Source organism: Vombatus ursinus, unplaced genomic scaffold (assembly GCF_900497805.2).
Source record: "Vombatus ursinus unplaced genomic scaffold, bare-nosed wombat genome assembly UNPS02015255.1, whole genome shotgun sequence".
Taxonomy (NCBI): domain Eukaryota; kingdom Metazoa; phylum Chordata; class Mammalia; order Diprotodontia; family Vombatidae; genus Vombatus; species Vombatus ursinus.
Window position 1 is genome coordinate 3,641,026 of NW_020955033.1, and position 21,968 is coordinate 3,662,993.

At 37.5% G+C, this 21,968-nt stretch overlaps 1 protein-coding gene across 1 annotated transcript in view; it reads left to right on the plus strand.

Moving 5' to 3' along the window:
* LOC114031871 (peroxidasin-like protein) overlaps positions 1–21,968 on the plus strand; it is a 475,034-nt gene that overhangs the window by 242,278 nt on the left and 210,788 nt on the right. The window contains exon 3 of the mRNA XM_027847056.1: positions 7,938–8,009. Within this exon, the coding sequence (XP_027702857.1) occupies positions 7,938–8,009 (72 nt within the window). The remainder of the gene's footprint in view (positions 1–7,937; positions 8,010–21,968) is intronic.

Below are 21,968 nucleotides of genomic sequence, written 5' to 3' on the forward strand. Positions count from 1 at the left end.
GAATGACAGTTTCTAGAATATGTTTAACCAAAACACTGCTAGTAATAGAGCCCATCCATTAATATTATATCAATGATGTTTTTGATGGAAAGCATATTGTGATTAAAAAAAAGTCTTGACAAGTAATATGTGTGTGATTGAAAATACATTCAGCTGTGAACCACTTTAATGGATTTGTTTCTTGACAGCTACAAAGGCATTTCCAAAAATCCTTATAAAGTTAAGTTGTTTGCTCTCATATCTTTGGGTTGATTCTGTGTGGAATGAAAAAAATGGTGGAGAAATTAAAACTTCAAGCCTACATTTGATGGGTTAAAAAAAGTCACTATTTACAGGAATGTACTGACTCAAATCATGACATTTGTCAAGCTAAAGAAAAGTTAAATATGTATGTATGTAAGCAAATAAATGTATTCAAAACATATCTGCAAAGTGATATATGAATGAGAAGCATTATTATCATTGCATAGAAATACTACATATAAAAGAATTCAGCAAGCATTCAAAATTGAAATTCATAATATTGGGAGATACAGTAAGAACTCCTTTATATGGTGCTTTGTAGTTTGCAAAGCACTTCCCTTATAATAATCCTGTGAGCTAAGTGTTAATTACCTCCAATTTACAAAGAAAAATGAGTCTGGGTGGTTAAGTGACTTGCCTATGATCACACAGCTTATAAATGTCCCAGGCAGCATTTGAACCCTGGTTTCCTGACTCTAAATCCATTGCTTTATTTACTATACCATGCTATTTCTAATAAAACACTCTATGTTGTGTGTGTGTGTGTGTGTGTGTTTTCTTCCCCTCCCCCCTTCTCTTTTGTCATTGTCTTTCAAATGGGTGAGAACCTTAAATAGTGAAACAGTTATTGTGATTTTCCAGCCTGGGTTCCTTGAGAATCTTACCCATCATCATGTTTGTAAGACTGAGGAATCACAAGGCAAAGAGCCAGACAGACAATAAAAAGACATTTATTAGTGTGCTAAGGCTTGGACTAGTGCGGTTTCAGCTTCTTAGGGTACAGATTGGGTGTTTTTAAGTTTTTAGACTGCTTAGAGTACACAGCCAGTCAGTGGCATTCTTTAGCAGAAAAGGGAATGGGGAAATGTGCAAGCCTTGGAGACACAGGTGTTGTTAAAGGTCTGTGGGAAAATACATTTCTGGGTGGTTAGTCTTATCAGAAGTCCCTGTATGGCAGAAAATTTCCAAGATGGTAGAGGCCGTTTTTTAAGTAGAATCATTTTTGTTCCTTCTGGTGTCACCAGTAGAAAGGGAAGTAAAATGCAAACTCTATATTTCTGTTTCCTTGATCTCAGAGGGGAGAACATAGTTCCCCCAAATCATAGTTCTTATTCAAGCCTGCTCCTTTTATCAGGTGCTACAAAAGTAGTATATGGAAAGAATGTCGGTCTGGTCAAACCACTATGTAACCTTTTGATAAGTCTTGTAGCCATTCTGGCTCAATATTTTCATCAATAAAACAGTGGTACTTCACTTTGCATCTGCTGCCCTACCTGGTTTCAGCTCTGTGGAGCAGGACCTAGCAGAGAACATTTTCTCTTTTACAGATCTCTGACATAATTGGATTTGTTTTCTGCCTTATCTACTCCCTGGCACCTTGACTCTCTCTGTTCTTGACCAGTTTATACTTTTACACTTGAAATTACTAGTAAACTTAGCTAACCTGGGCTAATTGGAGTTTCTATTCTATAAATTTACATCTTGACTCAATGGTATATCTCACCTTGCCTTTTTTGAGACATTACTTCTGTCCAGTCCCTTAGTATAATTGCTGTTTTGCCTTAGCTGGACAGTTTGGTAATATTCTGTAAGCTCCTGGTCAAGATGCTGCCTAGCCATGATATCACCTATGTCTATCATGTTACTGCATAGAAACCCTACCCTGCCCAATCCAAGCCTATTCTTAACAAAGGCACTGTGCTATGTACTTCAGGGGGTACACAGATCAGTAAAATATAATCACCATTCTCAAAGAGTTTGTAATCTAGTAAAAGATATGTGAGAAGACGTGACTATTCTTCAAAGCAGAAATATAAGTGGCATATATAAAATACATGGATTCAGGGGAAGAAATCACATCCAGATGGGGAGATCAGGGAAGGCCTCATGGAAGAAGTGGCAATTGAAGGAATGGATAGAATTTTAATAGGCCTAGAGATTTTGGAAGAGAACATTCTAGATAAAGAGAATAGAATGAGTAGACAGAGACAGAGTTTAGGAAAACTGAGCATTTTCAGGGAACAATGAGCAGTTTTAATACAATCCTAGATATGGAGCACATCATTATAGCAAGACTTGGAACTTGACATGCATGTCCAGGTGCTGTGGGAGATAAGACTGAAAACATAATTTGGATCTATATTGTTGGGGACTTTAACTTCCAAACAATGGAATAACACATAATTTTTTATCTGAATATTGACACGAAGCTATTCTTGAGAATGATTGATGAAAGATGGATTGCATTGGGGGGAGAACAGGCAGGAAGCAAGGAAATCAGTTGGGAAGCAATTGCTATTGTCTCTCCCAAGTGAGAGATGATGAGGGTCTGAATCTGGGAAGCAGGTGTAGGAATGGAAAAGAGAAGCTGTCTTTAAAAGATAACAGACAGATCAATTCTATGAGAATTGTTGACTGATTAGACATAGGAGAGCAAAGCTGAAGGAGTCAAAGATGATTGCAGGTTTTCAGCTTGAGTGTCTAGGAGAATGGTAATATCAACATATAGGAGAGTTTTAGGAGGAACCACCTGACTTAAAAATCCCTGCCAGTTGAAGAGCTTTTATTTTCAGGCGTGTCTTTGTATGTTGTCTCCCTCCATTAGATTGTAAGCTCCTTGAGAGCAAGGACTGTCTTTATTATTTTTTTAAATTGTATCTCCAGTGCTTAGCACAGTGCCTAAATAAATGTTTATTGGATTGGGATTGGATTGGTACTGGACTAGATGCAATTTAATTCAACAAACATTTATTAGAGACAAGCTGGTATAGAATCATAGATTTAGAGCTAGAAGAGACCTTAGAGAAGTCATTGAGTCCAACCCCTTCATTTTCTAGATGAAAAAGCTAAAGCCCAGAGGATTTAATGACTTGCTCAGGGTCACATAGCTAGTCAACGTCTGAAGAGGGATTTGAATTCAAATCTTCTTGACTCAAATCTAGCACCCTATCCCCTAAAACACACTGTCTTAAAATAAAACCCTGTAGTTTTGATCATAGATGAAGACTCAAATAATAGCATGATTTGGGAAGATGCTTTTTTAAAAAAAATATTTCTCAACCACAAGAATTTTGGTAGTCAGGTGACAGGGGTTCAAACTTTAGAAAAATCTTGTGACTCTTGGTTCTCCTTATCCTGTTTCAGAAGAAAGAGAGTCAATAGTAACAAAAGATGCAGTAAGGTTAAGTAGGACAGGCAAAAATGGACTGAGGAGGAGAAGTGAAAAATCTTTAGAGGGGGAAAAAGCTATATCAACTGGCAAATATTTTGTGACAAAGGAAATCCCTTGAGGAAAGGGAAGAAATCACAACAAATTTTGCAAGCCCCCATTGAAAATGACAATGGAGCAACTCTAGAAAAGTAATATGGGTTGAGGAATGAGAAAAAGCCGTTGAATTTCACAGTTAAGGAGATTGTCACCAGCCTTGGAGAGAGCAGTGTCTAGGCTTTGGAATAAGATATGACATTGCAGGGGTTTAAAAAATGAGTGAGTGGTAAGGTAGTAAAGGCAGCCAATGTAAACAACTCAGTGAAGGCCAGAAGTCCTTAATCAGGAGTTCATCAACTTAAATTTTTTTTCGGTAACCATTTCACTGTAATTGGTTTACTTTGTAATTTCATGTATTTTATGTCATGACTTTCAAAACTATATTCTGAAAAGGGGTCCATAAGCTTCACCAGAATGTCACAGATATTTATGACACAAATAAATGTTAAGAACTACTGTTCTAGGAGGTTGTCAGGAAAGGGGAACAATATAGAATGTAATGGAAAGGGATGATGGGGGAAGGTAAAAGTTTTTTACCTTCTTTTTTTACCTTCCAAAAAAAGGTTTGTTTTTTTTTGTTTGTTTTGTTTTTAAAGAATGAGGAGTCTTTAGTATATTTATAATCAAGTAGGTAGGCATCATTAGGTAAAGAGAAATTGTAAATAAGAGAGAAGGAATAATTAATTGGTGAGATAAGCTTCCAAAGTAGATTCAAAAGAATTTATCAAGGGCACAAATATGTGTTTAGCCTAGAAAGGAGAAGGGCCATTTCATCTTCTGAGACTAGAACAGAGAAGAGGATGGGTAAAAACACAGAGAGTTTTCAAGGTGTGGAGTAGAAGAAATAAGGGAACTAATGACAGATGGCCTTCATTTTTTCTCAGAAGAGTAGTATATAAGTCATTTGCTGGGAAGAGTGGTATGTGGATAGGAGTGTCTTGGCAACTCGAAGTGATAGTAAAAAAAAGTTGTGAAAGTTGCCGTGGGGAGTATGCTGGAAGGTCAATCAGGAATTAATAAAAGGTTGACCTGCAATAGTAAAGGTTTGGTGGAAATTAGGTAGTAGATGGTAGTGGTGGTCCACGTCTGTGGCATTTATCTAGGCATAAATGGCTGAAAAGCAAGAGGACAATGGTTGAGTATAGTTTCAGTGGTTACCTCTAGGGTCAAGATTGTCAAGGGAGTAACTTTAAACCAGAATGTGTAACCTTCAATAGCCTGTTGAACTGGGGAGACAGGATTGGAGGCATTCACAGGGGGTTGTGAATAAGAAGAATCCTTGGGAGGAGTAAGGCAGAAGGACAGATGGAAATATAGGATATTGAATCAGAGAAATTTCAGATATCATGACCATGGAAGTGAAATAGTTTTGGATGATAAATGCATGAAACATCATTTATTAATCACTTAGAGGTCTTTGTTCCAGACATCATACGAAGTGCCAGGGATACAAATACAAAAAGTGAGATGGTCCTTGACTTCAGGGAGCCCATAAGACAACACATATGGGGTGGACAAGGACATAGTCTGGGGAGTAATAAGGATAATTAATTGATCCATATGACATACCCTTTCCAGAAACAATTGTAGTTTTGATTTAATTGAGTCCAGACAAACATGTAGAAAGCAGGGATGGTTATGTGGTAGGATAAGGAGGAAAGAGAGTGTTATAGGCACAGCTGTAAGGCAGATGATAAGATGGTCCAAATGACTGTCTTTCAGGGATGTGAAGTTGTTTTGATCTGAGGTTGACCAGATGTAGTAGGCTAGGTAAGTTTACTTTTGCTCAGTTACCAGTCAAGATGACTTTGAAAATTGGGAGTCCTAAAGCTAAGTGGATTGACTCCCTCAAGGAATGATTGAATTGCTGGGTAAAAGAAATAGGAATGAGAGCTGGCTAGCTACAGGCTAGGGAAAATACCACATGAAAATAGCAATTCCAGTGGCTTCCTAATTGTCTCTAGGATAAAATATAAACTTTTATGTTTAGCTTTCAAATAACTAAACAGCCTTCATAACCTTTATAGCCTTCATAACTTAGTCCCAACTTCTCTTTCTAGCTTCACTGGACATTATTCCCCTTCCCACACTTTGTGATCTAGTCAGATTGGCCTTCTCTCAACCCCTAACCTATGACACCATTTCTTCTTTCTGTGCCTTTGCACTATCGGTCTATCCTGTCTGGAATGCTCTTGCTCCTTTTCTTTTAAGATGGAGCTCAAGAAGTACATTTCCAAAGTTGAGAAGATAAGAATGATTGCCTTATTAACCTTTATGATAGAAAAACAAACAAAACTATACCTATTTTTAATTGATCACAAATTTCCTTAAGTACTATGTTCTCCAACAATATAGATGAATAACTAAATTCAAATCAAATATTAACACAATCATACACATATACTTTTTGAATGTTGGAATTAGGTTACTTATTCATGTTACTAACATTATATAAAGTGACATTATATATGGGAAATTCCTATTCCCAGAATTAATCGGATCATTTTTTGTTTTAGCCTAGCAAATGATATTGACACATCAGCTAAACACAGGCATTTGTATTTTCTGAATGTTAAATACATACCTAATATTATTAAGACATTGACCGATGTTAATAATTATATGTTAAGATGGATATTGGCTATGGTTAGAATTTTAATCATAGCATACACTAGGGATTTGTTATGACCAAAACACAAAATAAAATCACAAGTGATGAGAAATGAACTTGGCAATACAGCTTGAGGTGTGAGATAGCAGTTTCAAATGCTGTTTAGGGAAATATAGCATTTAGCCATTATCAGTGAGCCATGAGGTTCGTAGTTTAGGAAAGGATGCGATTGTGGTTCTCTAGGCTGTCTCATATAATTACATATAATGACTAAAGTAATCACATGCTCCATCAACCAAAACATTTCTTCTGTTTCCCTAATCAGTCATACAACAAAAACAAAATAAACACTTTACATTGAATTAAAAATAAACCTGCAAGCAATAAAGTCTGGCAAGAGTCTGTTAGACATTAGAGAAGTCTAGAAATATGTGTGCCAGTCCAATTAGTAGACCTTATACATTTAGGAGCACATACCACAATCAAATGAATTTGTGAGTTCTTCAGATGTCTTTTGTGATTGAATAGTATAACTAGATAAAGAATCATTTTTTGATCCAAGATCTCCAGTTAAACAATTTTTACAATTAAACTACCTCTTACAGTGATTTTTCTGCTTTCCCAGAAACACAGTGTGTGACTTTATAATGTATAATTATCAGACGGATGATTGTAACTTTCATTTGTTAACCATTAGCAAAGCTTGCACAATCATGGCTATAGGATGATTTAACTATAACTTGTTCTCCTGTTCATATTTCACTTATCTCTGCCAGTCTTCCTTTTGCTTCCTGGACTGCTAATTGTTTTATAATTATTGGGCATAATCAAAGAACCAATATTCCTTCATCTCTGGTGAGACCCACTGTCAGCCAACTTTTTCTTCCAAGGCCCATTTCTGGTCTGTTTTGTCCTGTTCTATCCATCTGTCTTTCTCGAAATTTAATGCTAATAGGCCCTCTAGACTTTTTGCTTTTGCCTAGCTGTGTCTCTGTAAGACGGTACAATAGACAAAAGCATTAGATTTGGGTTTGAGTCCCAACTTGGCCTTGTAGAAATCACTTTGTCTCCCTGGGCCTCAATTTCCTCATCTGTAAAATGACTCAGTTAGACTAGTTGGTCTCTAAGATCCCTTTGAACACTGTAATCTATTCTAATTCAATATGATTTATTAATGTCCCCTTTCTCTTGAAAATTTCTGAAAATACAATGATCATGTTCTTTGTGTTCATAGATAACTCGTGATGTTTTTTGTCAGGTGGATGCTTAATGAATATTTTGAGAAGGCAGCATGATAATGTGTGAAGAACATTAGACTTAGGATTGGAAAGTTAACATGTGATCTTAAGTATCTTTCAGCTTCTCTGAGATTTTCATTTGTCTCAGTTACAATTTTCTTATCTGCAAAATGGGGACAATAACACTTGCACTAGTTGCCTCAAAAAGCTGTTGTGAGGTTTAGATTCAACAATGTATGTAAAGTGCTTGGTAATAATCAAGTACCTTACCAATGGGAGCTATTGCTAATAGATTATGAACATGCTTTTATAAAGCTCTTTATGGTTGGGGTCTTTTGTGTTTAATATTTTGGTGTGGTCACATAAAACACAAAAATAGGGAATTTCCAAGCTTAATTAACTTTTTCACTGAAACAATTTCTGTAGATCCCAAAGGCAACTAGTAGAATGCCATTGGATAACATTCTCCAGCACATGATTAAGTTTCTATGTTTGATTACCATCTGGTCTGTTGAATAAAGCTACCATTATGTTGATGGAATATGGTTCTCACTCAAACATGTTCTGTTTTCCACAGGCTTCTGAACAACAACCAAATCAGGAAGATTTCCAGAAATGCTTTTGAAGGGCTTGAAAACTTGCTCTATCTGTAAGTCACAGGAAAAATCAATAATACTACCCATGGTGCTGCGTGATTGCCTTCTCCTCCTCTTCCTTTTCTTCCTTCTTTGAAAAGTCATGAGTAATCTATTTGGGAAAATAAATTGTTAAGTTACATTTCTCTTCCTCTAACATGTCCAAGACCCCCTTAGGTGGAATTATGGTCCCCAGATCCCTATCTGAAAACCTTTGGGCCCATTTCTAATGAACCTTGTCTTGGTTTCCCAAACCTTAAATTAAAGGAAAGGAAACCAGCAGAGAAATTGTCAGATGTTTTACATTCATAGCTCACTAGACAAACCTATTTCAAAATCATGTTCATCAAAAAGAAAGAGTGGTATAAAAAACACAGCCATCCTTGAAAAAACTTTCCTTCTAAACTTGGGGATGGTAATAGAAGAAGCAACTTTGATGAGCCTGGATATGAACCAAGTTTGGGATCAATTAGCTTAAGAATATGGCTATAGGGGACAGCTAGGTGGTGCAGTGGATAAAGCGCCGGCCTTAGAGTCAGGAGGACCTGAGTTCAAATCCAGCCTCAGACACTTAGTCAGACACTTGACCCTTACTAGCTGTGTGACCTTGGGTAAGTCACTTAACCGCAATTGCCTCACCAAAAAAAAAAAAAAGAAGACTATGACTACAGACAATCATATTTCCCATTTATGACTGTCTTGAAAAGGGGGGGAGGGAAGAGCTCAAAATGATTACCAGTGTAGTCTCATTTGCTTATGATAGTGGATAGTGATCACATGTTTGATATAAGGTAAAATTCTATTTGTATTTTCTTATCACAAATTGCTTATTAGTAGGTTATGATGGAATATTGTTACATGGAAGAGCTAGGGAAAAATGGAAGAATATCAAAGGAAAATAAGAATGATGTGAATCTGTTGGAGAGAGAAATATAATTGGTTTTCACTATTATCATAATATTATTTGAAGGCCAATAAAAATGCAACTTTAAAAAAAAAAGCATTTCCTCCTCTAGTTTCCCCATGTTCCACTTTATCATATATTAGAATTTTCCTTGAACACTTGGCATTTCTATCACTCTCCAGCCTGCTGTGTCAAACCCCAAAACTCCTCAGGCTAGTATACAAGACCTCACACAAGCACCTCACCATCTTTATTCCTTATCCTTCCTCTAGATCCTGTGATACAGTTGAAGTGATGTTTATTGCACCCTATATGCAGCTTTACTCATGGTCAGCCCAAAGACTTTTTATACCTCATTGCATGTATCTGCTCTCCCTTCTCTACCAAACCATATCTTTTATCTCTTTCAAAACCTAACTCAAAACTACTCCAGAAAGCCTTTCACAACTGAGCAGTCCAGACTGCTCTATTCTTTCCTCGAGTCATGTTTAGGTTGCCTCAGTACTTAAATATATTCCCTTTGTACAATATTTCATTTCAGTGCAATTTGGAAAATATTTTGGGGCATCTACTAAGAATGGGGCCTCTGGTAGGCACTTGGGAAAAAAAGATGAGCAAAGATACAGCTATTTCTTTCAAGGAATTTATAATCTAATAAGGGAAGTGAGACTGTGTGAAAATAAATAAAATAAAAAGTTATAATGATATAAGATTTATTCTATAATCTATGATAGGAGAGGTCAAATAGAAAGCTTTGAAAGTTTAGAGGAGGGAGGGATGGATTAATTGCTGTCAGGGAGTACAACATGGAGGAAGTTGCCCCTGAAATGGACCCTGAAAGAAAAGGAAGATTTTAGTAGGTAGAAACATGGGAATTGTCCAGCTTAGGTATAATACCCGCTTTGGGCTCACTCTCTCATTTGGAGTACACAGAGGGTGGTTGATTATTTGGGTTCTAGGGATAACCTTATGGTTGACTGCTCCAAATATATCTCATAAGCTTCAACTGATATGCTTCCCCTTACCAATCAGCCAGCAGACACAATAAAGTTTTAGAAAAGACATTTATTCAACTGGAATATCAAGAACAGAAGTTATCCTACCCCACCCCCAGAAACAAGGAACACACCTCCCACAAAGATACATAGAATATAGAGTGGAGATGGCAGAGAGTGGGCATGAACTTAAAGTACAGCAGTAGCAAAGCACATGATATGACCAAGGCACTAAACAACTCTGGGGTGGCAAGACCTCAGTGCCCATTCTTTTGCTGGAGAGTCATCAGAAAGTTCACTGCAGGACAGGATGTCATTCTCCCACCATCAACTGCCTATTGTAAGTCTAGAACTGGGTATCCTGTAGACGTCTTTAACTCAATATGGCAGTCAGTCAGTCAATAGCCATTTATAAAGTACCTGCTACGTGTCAGACAATGAGCTAAGTATTGGGGATACAAAAAGAGGCAAAAGACAGTTTTTGCCTTGAAAGAGCACCAAGTCTAAAGGGGAAGGAAACAAGCAGACAAAAATATTCAGACAAGCCATATACAAGATAAAAAGAAAAATAATTAAAGGAGGGAAGACACTAGATTTAAGAGGGGTTGGGGAAGGCTTCCTGGGGAAATTGAGATTTTAAAGGAAGTCAAGGAAGCCAATAGGTGGAGTTGAGGAAAGAGAGTGTTCCAGGTGTGGAGGACAGCCAGAGAAAACTATCGGAGCTGAGAGGTGGAATGTCTTGTTCATGGAACAGCAAAAGCAGCCAGGTCACTATGTGAAAGATCACATTCACAGCTGAGTGGAGGATGGACTGAGTACCTGGGAGGGAGCATGGTAGAAAGTAGACTGGAAAGGTAGGAGGGGGCTAGGTTATTAAGGGCTTTGAATGTCAAATAGAGCATTTTGTATTTGCTCCTGCATGTGATAGGGAGCCACTAAAGTTTATTGAGTGGGGTGGGGTGGGGGTGGAGGACATTTTATTCCCAGTGCCTGGCACATAGTAGCTGCTTAATAAATGTTTCTTCACTGACTAACTGACAAAAAGGAATGCAGAGTACAAGGACTGTGGTGTCTTTTACATAAGGCCACATGCTGGTCTTGGTGGAAGGCTCAGGGCCTTTCTGCTTATAGCATTGCTTCCCTTCAGTTACCATTAGCATAAACCAGCAGTCAATCGAATGATTGAGGCTAAGACCTTTTCTGAAGATGTTGCCAGTTCCAGCTACACAGTCAATATAAATGGCTTCTCTTAATCAAATGTTTAGCCAATGAGAACCAGTTACAGAATGTATGTGCATGCTCCTCAGTCTCTCCAAGACACTTACTGTGAATCATCATGAGTCTCCTGGAAGCCAGCTTTCCTGCCTCTCTACACTGGGAATTGGCATCACCTGAGCACACTGAGGCATTTTTGTGCATGTACCAGTCCCTCTGTTACAACTGAACATCTGGTCTGAAAACATCCTCATTGCTAAGCACCATCGCAACAGCTCAACATCCATTTAATGATATTTCTCCCTTTAATTGTTTTTAATCACAGCAAAGGTAATTTAATGTTTTAAGTCTTGAAGTTTTCTGTAACCAGTGGATTGACTCTGTAGTTCATAATTTATGACATTATCTTTGTTTTTTGTTCCTTCTCCTTCTCACTGATTCTTTTTTTTGTCACATCCACAGAGATATATGAGCATAAAAATACAGAATTTTACTAGATACCCTAAAACACATAGAAAGTTTAAAATGTTTATGTTGATTCTATGTTTTTGACCTTTTACTCAAAACTGTCACTACTGACAGTATTAATAATGTGTGTATCATTTTTACTGTTCTCCCTTCCATTTCCTCCAGTGCCTTCCTCTATCGTCTTTTCTTGCCTTTTCAATCTTTTCCACTACATTGGCATCTTTTTCTCTTCCTCCTCCTCTCCTTCCTTTTCATTCTTTTTTTAAACTTTTATTAAGGAATTTTTAATTCAAAAGTATAGTAAGAACAAACATACCAGTATTCCCTCAACGTCTGTGGTAGAATCCCCCTCTATACCTTTTAGTCTCTGGGCAGGGGAGGAGAATTAGGTACATAGTCTAACTCAGTTACCGTATAGCATTAGCACCATCAAATTCCAAGTCCAAAAGAGGTCTCCATCTACTCCCCTCCCCCTTGCTTCCTGGGATCCTGGCTTTTTTAGGGGTTCCTTACTGGGTTGGTAATACCCAGTCTGGATTCTGAGGTCTCCATGGTTCTGATTCTTGGACTCCTCTCTCTGAACCTGGAACTTAAATGGATAAACAAAACAAGACCAACATCCCAAGCCCATTTCTTGGATCCTAACGAGGGAGGAACGAGTCTTTAGACCTCTCCTCAATTATTACATAATGCTACTAAATGAGTGAACTAGTCCTTCACCCCTGGACATTGCTGGAAGAGAGATGTCCTTCTCCTCTTCTTACAAACGTGTGCAAGTCTTTCCTATTCCCCCCCCCCAAAAACAAAAACAAAAACAAAAACAAGCCCAACAATCTTCCCCTTAAACCTGCTGCAGCCTCAAACTACCAACTTGTGTTTCTCCTTTGTTTATCCTACAAACTTCTTGGAAGAGTAGTCAACATTGTGATGGCATAACACTCATTGCTTACTCACTTCTCAACCTACTAAGGTCTTATTTCTGTCCCTAGCCCTTGAACACACCTACTCTTAAAAAGGTCACTAACAAATCCTTAATCTGCAAATTCAAAGGCCTCTTCTTAGTCCTAAACTTCTATGTCCTAACTGCAGTATTTGACACTGTTGATTCTTTTTTTTAAAAAGTTTTTATTGATGTCTTTTGTTTATTACATCATCATAGTTTTCCCCAGTATCCCTTCTACTCTTCCTCCCAGAGAGCTACCCCATATAACAAATAGTATTTTTTTTAAAGACAAAACCAATAAAAACATCAACAAACAACAAATCAAGGAAAAAGAAGTGGGAAAAAAATGTAACTGATCAACACATTAAAAAATTCCCAAAACATGCAATGTGCAACACTTGTGAACCTCTCCCCTCCACCAAGGAGTTTGTTCTTTTGAGTTATCCTTATTTTTCCATGATTTTGCAACAGACACTCCTGTTTTGTTTAAAACTACTCCTGTTTTGTTTTGTTTTTTGCTTGTTTGTTTTTTTGGAAGGCACGAATCTCTTTTAATCTAGCTTATTTTTTTTGCTTCTTTCACTGATTGCCTTGTTTTCCTTCCTCCAAATGTTGATGTTCCTCACACTTTGTTTTTAGCTCTCTTTTTATTTTTCTCTGTATTCTCCTTCTTTAGGTGAGAGTCTCCATATGCATGGGTGGGTAGATGGAATCTATCCTCTATAACCTCTATTTCCATACCTTTCAAGATTTTCGTAGCTAGTGAGTCTGTCCCAAGCTCCAGATCAGCATTTCCAACTATCATCTACATATTTTTACCAACTTATGTTATCTCGAACATGTCTAAAATAAAATCACACTAGAATATTACCTCCTTGAGCTCAAGGACAGTTTTTTGTTTTTTGGTTTTTTTTGCTTAGGCAATGAGGTTAAGTGACTTGACTTAATCACACAGCTAGTAAGTGTTATGTGTCTGAGGCTGGATTTGAACTGAGGTCCTCCTGAATCCAGGACCAGTGCTGTATCCACTGCACCACCTAGCTGCCTCTCAGATTTTTTTTTGTTTTTGTTTTTGTTTTTGTTTTTGTGTCTTCAGTTCCCAGCACTAGGTATTGTGCATTGTAGGTACTTAACAAATGTTTGATTAATTGAATGGAAATGAATTCAAGGCCCAACTTAAATGTTTCCTCCAAGGTCATCAATAACATCATCATCATCATCTTTAGCATTTATACAATGTTTTAAAATTTGCAAAGCACTTTATATATTTAACTCATTTGATCTTTTCAACAGCCCTGTGAGGTAAGTACTATTATTATCTCCACTTTACAGATGAGGAAACTGAGGTAAAGAGAGGTCATACAGCTAATAAATGTCTGAGGCGGGATTCAGACTCAGGTCTTTCTGACTTCAAATCCAGCTCACTATCTGTGTGCCACCTAGCTGTCATTAAACCTTTCTTGACTTCTTTTCTAACTTCCTTCTCCCCAAAATTAGAAATAATTTTTCCACACTCTGAAGTAACATACAAATTTATTAATTTTCTTCTCATTTTAGCTTCAGAATATACCTGAAGTTATGGTTATTTAGGAATACTTATTTGTATTAATGTTCATGGCTTATCTTTCTCTAGATTATATGTTCCCTATAAACAATATCATGTCAAATACTTCTTTATTTAGCATAGGACAAAACAAAACTCTATGTAAAGTCTCTGAGAGGGAAGGTCATCATAGGAGGTTTCTTAGTAGAGATGATATTTTTGGTAGGTTTCCCAGTTTGGGCAGGAATTCACCAGATGAAAAGCAAAAGAGAGGACATTTGTGGCATAGCAAACAGTGAGACTAAAGACACACAGGTGGGACAATGCAGAACAAGTCTGGGGAGGAGAAACATATCCTGGAGTGTGGTGTCCATGGAGGGGAGTGGTGTGAGATAATGCTGCAAAGGTAGAGCAGCTCCAGATGGAGGATGATCCTTGATACCAGGCAAAGGAATTTCAGCTTTACTAATTCTGCAATAGAGAGACCTGGAAGATTTTTGAGTAGAGGCATTCCATGACCAGATCTATGCATAGTAAAGGTTATTCTAGATGATATTCTGGTATGAAAGATATGTTAGAAAAAAGAGAGTGGAAGTGGAAAGACTGGTCAAGAAGTTGTTGCAGCAGTTCAAATGGCTAAGTGAGGCAAACCTGCATCAGGATGGTGGCAGAGGGAGTAGAGAGGAGGGAATGAATGTGTGAAAGGTTTCAGGAGGAAAATTTATAAGACTTGGTACCTGATTATATGAGAGATCAAGGAGAGCAAAGAATCAAAAATAGCTTTAAGATTTCAGTATGGAAAATTGAATCAATAGTGATGCCACAAATTAAAATAGTGAAGTCAGAGAGAGGAGCTGGTTGAGATGACAAGCTCAGTTTTGGACATGTGGAGTTTAAAGGTCATCTTAATGGAATGTCCCTTTAGGCAGATGGAGATCTGGGTCTGGCGCTCAGAAGAGAGGCAAGGCAAACATTTAACAAGCACTTGCTATGTGCTAGGCACTGTGCTGAGTGCTGAAGATACAAAAAGAGGCAAGAGATAGACCCTGCCCTCAAGGAGCTTACAATCCAAAGGAGGAAGAAAACACACAAAAAGAAGGTGAAAGGGAAAAGAAAGGGGGCTATTGGTGTTAATGTCTAGAGAGTCAGAGGTAGAGAAGAGAAGGGAAACAAGGGATGGCCTGAGCCTTTAACCAAAATGCAGGCCCCTGGAGGAAATCGCCAATGTGAGAAGAGGGCCAGCATGATGGAAAGGTGTGCCAACTGGCCATCCTTTATTCCCTTTCTGGCTCTGCTTCTGACTCTCCAGACTTTGCCACCACTCCTCAGCTACCTTTTCATCCTGGAGATTCAGAAGCAGATCCAGAATAGGAATGAAGGAAGGTCAGTCTAGAGACACAAGTTTAGGAGTCATCTCTGTGTTGTTGAGGTTGGTGTGAGAATGAATGAAATTAGTGAAGGAAAGAATCTAGATAAAAGAGAAGAGTGCCAAAAGTTGATTCTCAGGAAACAAACATTAAGGTAATAACCAATGGTATGGCCAGGACTAGGCCACAAATCTCCTTACTTGTTTTTTTTTTCCTTTATAGTATGTCTTGATATTTTCTGTCAATTGAAAGGAAAACAGAGTCATTACCCTCTGTCATGATTTTCATTTAATTTTTATCTCATCTACTTTTCTCCAGATGATCTTAAGGAAATTAATTAATTAATTCATTCATTCTATTTAAAATACTCTCTCAAGTAATCTTAATTCCAATATTACTAATATCTATAAATTAGAGTGTCTCTTATCTTCTTTATCATTTATTCTTCCATTTTAAAGATCCCTACTTTAAAAAGAAAGTTAAGGACAGTGTGAAGAGGAAAATTAGCCATAATACTGCAAAAACAGAGATGACCAAGTATTAATAGTCTTGTAATAGTATTTCCTAGGGGATTATTTCCAAATAGATTGTAAAAGCATGGGACCTGAAAGAGAATAATTTATCTTACCTGTGTATGAATTTTGTCAAGGAAAATAATGAAAACATCTATAGTTTGGCTGAAACTGAAATAACCCCTCTTCAGCCTCCAGAACCATCTCTATAAATATCTGCTTTCATTAACTTAAAAAATACATAGGACTAGTATTAAAAGCTTTGGGAAGTAAATAAGCTAGACTAAAAAGTTCTAGTAAATAATGTAATAACAATAACTAGCTTTAATATAGATTATTAAGGTCTGTAAAGCAGTTTACAGATGTCTTATTTGATCCTCATACTTATTATTCCCATTTTAAAGATGGGGAAACTGAGACAGAGAGAGGTTAGGTGATTTGTCTAGGGTTACACAGTTAGTAAGTGTTTGAGGCTCGATTTGAACTCTAGTCTTCTTGACTCCAGGTCCAGTGCTCTATTCATTACATCATCTTGCTGCCTCAGTTACCTAGATCATAGAAACTTAAAAAAAAAAACAAACAAACAAAACCAAACCAACCAATGAACAAACAAAAACAACAAAAAACCAATGAAGGCATATCTAAAAGCTGGCCCAAAGTACCATAGAATTGCCTTCTCTTTAATTTCTTGTATTGTCTATGTTTTTTTTAATCAAGAATTGCTAAAAATCAATAAACAAGAATACAATAATCACCATTAAAACTTCAGTAATCTTGTATTCCAGAAGAGGCAAGCTTTGGTTTGACTAAAAACAATTGATCTTTCATATATATATATATATCACCTTCATTTATTAATGTACACCTTTTTCTACAGCAATTTGGAATGCCGTTCTTTGTACACAAAGAAAAAAAGACAATAAAAAAGCAGTTCAGCAAAAGCAGTTGACACATTAACAGGATCTGAAAGTATATTTAATATTCCACATGCATATGTCATCCTCCTCCCGAACCTAAAAAATGGAAGAATGTGTATTTTCTCATCTTTTCTTCAGGGTCAAACTTGCTTATAATAATTACACAGCCTTCAGTTTCATTTTGTTGTGTTTCCCTTTGCATTATTATAGTCACTGTGTATACTACTTTCTTGCTTTTGCTTGCTTCACTCTTAATCAATTCATATAAATCTTCCCATCCTTCTTCATATTCTTCACATTGGTTGTTTCCATTACCTTCGGACCACAGTTTATTTAGCAATTCCCCAATTAATGGGCATCTATTTTGTTTACAATTTTTTGCTATCGAGAAAAAGGATGCTGTAAACACAGTGGTATATATTCAACCAGTCAGCAAACATTTATTAAGCACTGACTTTGTGAGAGGCACCATATGGTTAAGTTCTGGGGAAATAAAGAAGGCAAAAACACACTCTTTACTCTGAAGGGGCTCACATTCTAATGCTGTGTGTGTGTGTGTGTGTGTGTGTGTGAGAGAGATGTGGGGAACAACATGCAAACAAGTATGTACTTATATATAGGTGGTAAATGGGAGGTGATCTTAGAGTTCAGTTTTGGGCATATGGAGTGAAAGATGTCTGTGGGATTTCTGGGTTGAGATGTTAGTTCAGGAGAGACATTAGGACTAGACAAATAAATCTAAGAAACCTCAGCATATAGGTGATAGTTGAATCCATAGTTACTGATGAAAACATCAAGTAAAATAGTCTAAAAGGAGAAGAGAAGAAAGCCCAATACTGAGAGCCTTGGGAACACCTATAGTTAATAGGCATGACTTCCATGATGATCCAATGAAGGAGACTGAGAAGGAATGGTCAGACAGGTAAAAACAGAACTAGGAGAGAGCAGTGTCATGAAAATCTAGGGAGAAGAGAGTATCAAGGAAAACAGGTATTGACAATATCAAAGGCCACAGAGGTCAAGAAGGATGAGGAGTGAGAAAAGGCCATAGATTTGGCAATTAGGAGATCACTAGTAACTTTGGAGAAAGCAGTTTCAGTTGAATGATGAGGTCAGAAACCAGATTGCAGAGAGGTAGGAAGAGAGAGAGAAGAAAGGAAGTTGAGGAACTTGTTGTAGATGGCTTTCCCAAGGAGTTTAGCCCCAAAATGAAGGAGAGACATGAGGTGACAGTTAACATGGATGGATGAATCAAGGGAAGGTTTTTTTTGTTTTTTGTTTTCTTTTTTTTTTTTTGGCAAGGCAATTGGGATTAAATGACTTGCCCAGAGTCCCACAGCTAGTAAGTGTTATGTGTCTAAGGCTGAATTTGAACTCAGGTCCTCCTGTCTCCAGGGCTGGAGCTCTTTCCACTTCGCCATCTAGCTACCCCACAAGGGAAGGTTTTTGAAGACTGGGATGACATGGATATGTTTGTAGGTGGTAGGAAAACAGCCAATAGACACGGAAAGAATGAAGGTAAGTGAAAGAGTGGGGATGTTAGAGGGAACAAAATTCTGCAAAGACAGGATGGAATGGGATCACTTGTGCATGTAGAGGGATTTGACTTGGGTTACCTTTTTCTATGAGGTAGGTGAAGGAGGAGAAAATGGAAGGAAACCTCTTCTTCTTGCCATACCATCTTGGATGAGAAAGAGTTCTTGGCAAATGTCCTCATTTTTTTCAGTGAAGTATGAGGTAAGGTTTTCAGCTTGGAAGATGGGGAAAGTAGAAGCCATGAGTGATTTGAGGAGGGATGAAAAGGTTTAGGAGGCACTGTGGTAAGAGGTATAATAAGTCAATTAGGGAGGTGTAAAAAGAATTGCCTTGCCTTCCTGGGGGCCGAGTTGAGATTATGTATCATAAATTTATATGACCATTTATATATAACCAGTTTCATAGTTTTCTCCAGTTTTATTAAGTAGGTCATGTGTAGGAATGAAGGCTTGGTGGGAGTAATCTAAGACTGAGGCTTGTTAGAACAAGAACTTTGATAGGGATAAAGTGTCAAGAACTAGAAAGAAGAGGACTGTGTAGAGTTGAATTGGTTTACCAAGAGGTCAGTATGCAGAAGGGAGGGGAATTTCACTAGTGCAGAGGTGCCAGGTATTAGTTTTGAGACCATTAAGATGGAAAATATATAGTCCCTACCCTCAAGGTGTTTATAATCTGATGGAGATAATATGGCTTACATACAAATGGTTGAATACTCAGTAACCTCTCTTCCTTCAAGGTTCATTCAACCATATTTATCACCCAATCATGATTCTGGTGGCTCTTGTCTACCTACCTGCAAAACAAACTCTTTTCTTCCTCAATTAGTTCAGTGACTTTCTCACATTCTTTCTCTCCCTGCAAATTCTGCTCTCATAGGAGGAACTTTGATATAAACACCCTAACCTCATAGTTCCTGGACTTACTCATTTCCCATTACTTATTCCTCAACCTACTTAGCCACATACAAAAATAGTCATACCTTTGACCTTATCATCACACACAAATGCACCATTTCCATTTTCTTTGGCTGAGACTCCCTTATTTGATCAAAATTTGTTGTCATTCAACTTTTTCCTCTGCCTTGCAATCACAAAGCTTTTTCTTCATGCTTATAACTTTCAATCTCTTTACCCTTCATTTCCTTCTCAAGCCATCACCCTTGTACTGGTTAAATTCTTCTCCCTTCCACATATTGACTTCTTGGTGAACCAATTCAACTCTACACTGTCTTCTTTCTGATTCCTTGACATTTTATCCCTATCAGTGATTTTCCATTTCTCTTATCTCTTCTCTACCTTTGTCATTATTTCAACAAGTATTTTGCTGAATAAAGATTTATTAGATACTCCTGATTTTCCATTCATTGTACCTTCTCAGCCTACCTTTCTTTCTCTCTTTCTATTATCTCCCTGATTTTTCTCCTTTTGTTTTCTTTTCCCTTGTTTTCCTTCACCTTTCCTTCCTCTTTGCTCTCCCTCTCTCACCTTATTCATCCCATTATGAAGCATGTAACATTCTTCACAGTAGGTGCTTAAATTTTATTGAATTAAAGTATTTGTTGGTTAGAAATATTTGGGTTATGTCTACATGATTCTATCAGACCCAACAAAACAAAAGTTTTAGTTTTGTCAATAAAGGCAAATTGTCCTAGTAGAGCAATCTGATTTGATTGTCAAGATGGACTAGATAATAGGACCAGGCATTTTGAGGTCTGGGTATTTCTCTCAACAACCAAATTGGATCAACCTTGTGACAAATTCTGTTGATCTATTAGTAACTGAATTGCAAATGGCTAACCAGGGGACTTAATGCATTCCCAGATAAGGTTTGGAATTCCAAAACAAAGCTCAGTCCAAAGAAGGATGGAGCACCACAAGACAGGACACAAGGTAGGAGTCAGCAGAGACAAAATAAAGCAAGTCTTCTATATTGGAGGGAAATATTCACAATAAGAAGGGCAGCAGGGGATGATGGAGAAAGATCAGGTCTGTTGGAGACCTGGTAGAAGAGGCTCCAAAAACAAGTAGAGAGTTAGTAGGGAGTCTGGACCTGTGGTGCAGATGAAGGTTTGGGAACTTGTGCTTATTCATGCTGGAGGGAACACCTGGGGATCTGGGGCTTGCTGATATTCAAACTCCCTAATGTGGGAAAAGGGGCATCCAGCCGTGCTGCTGGCCTTCCTTTGAGGTGGTGAATCAAGGGATCTCAGATTTCCCCCAGTGGTTTCTTAGACAGGTAGGGAAGGGAGGCTCCTGAAGTCCTTATATTTGTCCCCTTCTTAAATTATGGAACCTCTTTGACTGTTGTGAGCTATTTTTCAATTGGAGAGTTAGTTAGCTTACATGGTTTCATCTAATGTTATCCATTTCATCTGCTAAGAAGCTATTCAATTTTACTTTCTTAAAAACGGCAGTAGTTCATGAGTGACAATATAAAAATCATAGGAAAAATGCCATAATATTTCTGAAAGAAAATATTTGATTGTAGAATTAAAATGCATCTTACAACATTTGACAGAAGTCAATAAAACCTTGGGCAGAAATAAATATGCGTACTGGCAGAAGTACTTTTATAGTTAGTCTCTGGCTCTGGAACACACAAAAGGAAAATTCTGCTTTTAGTTTTTCAATCTTATTTCAGTTCTAAAATTCAGCTAACCTTAAGTGAACCAATATTCTAGAGCACACCTTCTTAACAATTGTACTTTTCCTTGTGAAGCTGAAAGCATAATTTGTCCTAAGATTTTTTTTTCATTTGTTTTTGCCTAAAGGAAAATAGATTGTATGTTTTGAATCAGAAGATATTTAGTATTTGGTGGGGGGAGTAGAGGGACACTAAGGAATGCATTTGTATTAGGAAAAGATGTGCTTTGTTGTATACTTGGCAGCATACAACTACAATTCAGTGGTGTATTTGGTCCAGTAAAAATTAGCTTTAGGAAGATGCATATCCTATAATTAAAATGTGCAAGGCATGGAAAACTCAGAGGCATTTAATAGTCTATTGAACCTCTGTATTTAAAAAAAAAAATCAGTCCTACATAAGTAAGAGAGCATTAATCAATTGTTTATTACATATTTACTGAGCAGCTCTGGCACAGTGAATAGAGAGCAGTTGAGGCACCAGATGTTGTGCCCGGTTAGTTCAGTTTCAATGGTGGAATGAAAGGAAGCACTTACAAGCCATTTAACATTTAATAATAGAAAGTTTAATTAGCCATAATATAACTAGGATATGTAGCAAGGATGCACTAGTACTTAGTTTACATAGACATGCCCCTCCCGTCCCCAGGCTCTATCTCCAGATGGAAAACATTTGGTCAGTAGAGCCCAAAGGGGTGACTTCACTACTCAAGTGAGACCTACATTACCAGGAAGCTATATAAACACAGCTCAAGGCCACCAAAAAGCCCCTGTCAAGGGAGGCACCGCTTGAGTCTTTTCCCATCCCCATACCATGTCCTGGATTTATAGCCTTTTCCTTATTCAGATGATGGTGGAGGTGAGGTGATTCTCATATATCTCTGTCTATCTATCTATCTATCTATCTATCTATCTATCTATCTATCTATCT